The sequence below is a fragment of the Entelurus aequoreus genome, linkage group LG09 (genome assembly GCF_033978785.1).
Source record: "Entelurus aequoreus isolate RoL-2023_Sb linkage group LG09, RoL_Eaeq_v1.1, whole genome shotgun sequence".
NCBI lineage: Eukaryota > Metazoa > Chordata > Actinopteri > Syngnathiformes > Syngnathidae > Entelurus > Entelurus aequoreus.
Window position 1 is genome coordinate 76,499,354 of NC_084739.1, and position 4,917 is coordinate 76,504,270.

The 4,917-nt window shown below is 40.2% G+C and overlaps 1 protein-coding gene across 1 annotated transcript in view; it reads right to left on the reverse strand.

The window, feature by feature from the left end:
• The window catches only part of LOC133657765 (multimerin-2-like), a 32,843-nt gene extending 28,169 nt beyond the window's left edge, over positions 1-4,674 (reverse strand). Inside the window, exon 1 of the mRNA XM_062059474.1 lies at positions 4,472-4,674. Coding sequence (XP_061915458.1) covers positions 4,472-4,653 — 182 coding nt within the window. The 5' untranslated portion in view covers positions 4,654-4,674. The remainder of the gene's footprint in view (positions 1-4,471) is intronic.
• Between the last annotated feature and the right edge of the window lie 243 nt (positions 4,675-4,917).

The window sequence follows — 4,917 nt, forward strand, 5'->3', positions numbered from 1 at the left end:
GCGGTAGAAAAATGGATGGATGGATGGATATATATATATATATATATATATATATATATATATATATATATATATATATATATATATATATATATATATATACTATATCTATATATATATATATATATATGTATGTATATATATATGACATGTGACTATTCCATCAGCACACTTTTGAGTGCATAAGTGTCTTACATTTGTGCACTATTACACTTTTGAGAGCATAATTGTCTTACACTTGTGCACTCACAACACTTTAAATGCATAAGTGTCTTAAACTTGTGCACTTACAAACTTTTGAGTGCATAAGTGTCATACACTTGTGCATTTACACATTTTGAGTACTTAAGTGTCTTACACTTGTGTGTTTAAACACTTTCACACTTTGGAGTGCATAAGTGTCTTACATTTGTGCACTATTACACTTTTTGATATTGTAAGTGTGTTACACTTGTGCACTTACACACTTTTAAATGCATAAGTGTCTTACACTCGTGCACTTACACACTTTTAAATGCATGTGTCTTACACTTGTGTACTTACAAACTTTTGTGTGCATAAGTGTCTTAAAATTGTGCACTTACACACTTTAAATGCATAAGTGTCTTACTCTTGTGCACTTACACACTTTTAAATGCATAAGTGTCTTACACTTGTGCACTTACACACTTTTAAATGCGTAAGTGTCTTACACTTGTGTACTTACAAACTTTTGAGTGCATAACTGCCTTACACTTGTGCACTTACACACTATTGAGTGCATACGTGTCTTACACTTGTGCACTTACACACTTTTAAATGCATAAGTGTCTTACACTTGTGTACTTAAAAAGTTTTGAGTGCATAAGTGTCTTACACTTGTGTACTTACACACTTTTGAGTGCATAAGTGTCTTACACTTGTGTACTTACACACTTTTGAGTGCATAAGTGTCTTACACTTGTGCACTTACACACTTTTGAGTGCATAAGTGTCTTACACGTATGCACTTACACACTTTTGAGTGCATCAGTGTCTTAGACACTTTTGAGTGCAAAAAGTGTCTTACACTTGTGCATTTACACACTTTTTAGTACACAAGTGTCTTACACGTGTGCACTTACACACTTTTGAGTGCATCAGTGTCTTACACACTTTTGAGTGCATAAGTGTCTTACACTTGTGCACTTATACACTTTTGAGTGCATAAGTGTCTTACACGTATGCACTTACACACTTTTGAGTGCATCAGTGTCTTAGACACTTTTGAGTGCAAAAGTGTCTTACACTTGTGCATTTACACACTTTTTAGTACACAAGTGTCTTACACGTGTGCACTTACACACTTTTGAGTGCATCAGTGTCTTAGACACTTTTGAGTGCATAAGTGTCTTACACTTGTGCATTTACACACTTTTTAGTACACAAGTGTCTTACACGTGTGCACTTACACACTTTTGAGTGCATCAGTGTCTTAGACACTTTTGAGTGCATAAGTGTCTTACACTTGTGCATTTACACACTTTTTAGTACACAAGTGTCTTACACGTGTGCACTTACACACTTTTGAGTGCATCAGTGTCTTAGACACTTTTGAGTGCATAAGTGTCTTACACTTGTGTACTTACACACTTTTGAGTGCATAAGTGTCTTACACTTGTGCACTTACACACTTTTGAGTGCATAAGTGTCTTACACTTGTGCACTTACACACTTTTGAGTGCATAAGTGTCTTACACGTGTGCACTTACACACTTTTTAGTACACAAGTGTCTTACACGTGTGCACTTACACACTTTTGAGTGCATCAGTGTCTTACACACTTTTGAGTGCATAAGTGTCTTACACTTGTGCACTTATACACTTTTGAGTGCATAAGTGTCTTACACGTATGCACTTACACACTTTTGAGTGCAAAAGTGTCTTACACTTGTGCATTTACACACTTTTTAGTACACAAGTGTCTTACACGTGTGCACTTACACACTTTTGAGTGCATCAGTGTCTTAGACACTTTTGAGTGCATAAGTGTCTTACACTTGTGCATTTACACACTTTTTAGTACACAAGTGTCTTACACGTGTGCACTTACACACTTTTGAGTGCATCAGTGTCTTAGACACTTTTGAGTGCATAAGTGTCTTACACTTGTGCATTTACACACTTTTTAGTACACAAGTGTCTTACACGTGTGCACTTACACACTTTTGAGTGCATCAGTGTCTTAGACACTTTTGAGTGCATAAGTGTCTTACACTTGTGTACTTACACACTTTTGAGTGCATAAGTGTCTTACACTTGTGCACTTACACACTTTTGAGTGCATAAGTGTCTTACACGTGTGCACTTACACACTTTTGAGTGCATCAGTGTCTTAGACACTTTTGAGTACAAAAGTGTCTTACACTTGTGCATTTACACACTTTTTAGTACATAAGTGTCTTACACGTGTGCACTTACACACTTTTGAGTGCATCAGTGTCTTAGACACTTTTGAGTGCATAAGTGTCTTACACTTGTGTACTTACACACTTTTGAGTGCATAAGTGTCTTACACTTGTGCACTTACACACTTTTGAGTGCATAAGTGTCTTACACGTGTGCACTTACACACTTTTGAGTGCATCAGTGTCTTAGACACTTTTGAGTGCATAAGTGTCTTACACTTGTGTACTTACACACTTTTGAGTGCATAAGTGTCTTACACTTGTGCACTTACACACTTTTGAGTGCATAAGTGTCTTACACGTGTGCACTTACACACTTTTGAGTGCATCAGTGTATTAGACACTTTTGAGTGCATAAGTGTCTTACACTTGTGCATTTACACACTTTTGAGTACATAAGTGTCTTACACGTGTGCACTTACACACAACTTGTACATGCCTTTATTACCAGTAGGCTAGACTATTGTAATGGTCTCCTTGCAGGTCTTCCCAAAAAAACTGTCAGGCAGCTACAGCTTGTTCAGAACGCTGCTGCTAGAGTTCTAACAAAGACCAAAAAATGTGAGCACATTACACCAATTCTTAAATCCTTACATTGGCTCCCTGTACATCAGAGAATAGATTTCAAAATCCTCCTGCTCACATATAAATCACTACATGGTCTAGGGCCCAAGTATATCACTGATATGCTCCCACTATATACGCCCTCTAGATCACTAAGATCTTCTGAGACCAATCTGTTAGCGGTTCCAAGAGTAAACTCAAATCAAGGGAGATCATCATTCAGTCACTATGCAACACATAGCTGGAATAAACTTCCTGAAGATGTCAGACTCTCCCCAACTCTCACTACTTTTAAAACTAGACTGAAGACTTTTATGTTCACCTTAGCTTTCAGCTAAATCTTTTAATCTTTTAAACTTTTAACGTCTGCACTGTTTTTATTTTTATTGTCTGCATTTTAATTTTGCTTTTATTTTCTTTCATTTCACTTTGTTGTCTGTGAAGCACTTTGAGTCTGCCTTGTGTATGAAAAGCGCTATACAAATAAAGTTGCCTTGCCTTGCCTTGCCTTACACACTTTTGAGTGCATAATTGTCTCACACTTGTGCATTTACTCACTTTTGAGTGATAAGTGTCTTACACTAGTGCACATTCACACTTTTGAGTGCATAAGTGTCTTACACTTGTGCATTTACACACTTTTGAGTACATAGGTGTCTTACACTAGTGCATTTGTGTCTTACACTGGTGCATTTAAACACCTTTAAACACTCACACACTTTTGAGTGCATAAGTGTCTTACACTAGTGCATTTGTGTCTTACACTTGTGCATTTAAACACCTTTAAACACTCACACACTTTTGAATGCATAAGTGTCTTACACTAGTGCATTTGTGTCTTACACTTGTGCATTTAAACACCTTTAAACACTCACACACTTTTGAGTGCATAAGTGTCTTACACTTGTGCATTTCCACACTTTTGAGTGCACAAGTGTCTTACACAGGCGTCTTACAGCTTTGCACTTACACACTTTTGAGTACATGGGTGTTTTACACTTGTGCATTTAAACACTTACACTTTTTTTAGTGCGTAAGTGTCTTACACTTGTGCACTTCCACACTTTTGAGTACATAAGTGTCCTAAACTTGTGCATTTAAACAAAATGCACTCAAAAGTGTGTAAGTGCGCCATTGGACCGCCCGAACGTTGAGACTCGTGAAGCCTTCATGCGGGCTATGTCTAATACCTGGAGAGCGCGGCGGTGTGTGTGTGTGTGTGTGTGTGTGTGTGTGGGCGTGTGTGTGTGTGTGTGTGTGGGCGTCGTAGGCATGCTGGCAGTCTAAACACTGCTGGCAGGTTTGGAATGTGGGAACATGTCAGGTCCGTAGTTAGTTTCACACGTGTACTGCAGGGGGCGCCAGAAGCTAACACGGCTACTTTGACAGCTCGCCGTTTTCAAAGTAGAGAAGGAGAGAAAAGGCGAAGGACGTCATTGGACGCCACCGATGCGGCGCCAATCAAGAGAGTGGAGACTCACCCGCTTCGGGCCGGGTAGTTGCCGCCCTCTCCCAGCAGGGGGGTCTCTGTGGCACTGACCACGCCCGCCGCTCCCGCCCAGTCCTCCTCCTGCTGCTCCACCTCAGGGTCTCTGGCCCTCACGTCGCTGCGAGCGCTCACCAGCAGGGCCAGAACCAGCACCAGAACCCTCACCGCCATCATGACTGCTGACTGGGGGCTCGCACGCCCACCCGCTGCCTTTAAAGCACCCAAGAGAGAGAGAGCGAGAGAGAGCGAGGCCACGCCCACAAACTTCCTCTGCAGGATGAAGCTTTGTTGGAAAAGTAGCTGAATGGGAAGACAAATAATGACTTTTTCACCACCAGATGGCGCTGTGGACGGACTGTATAACATTTACTCACTTTTCATCGGCCGTCATTTTGTCGCCACCTCCAGAGGGCGCCACCAGCGAGTCTCCAAGGACTT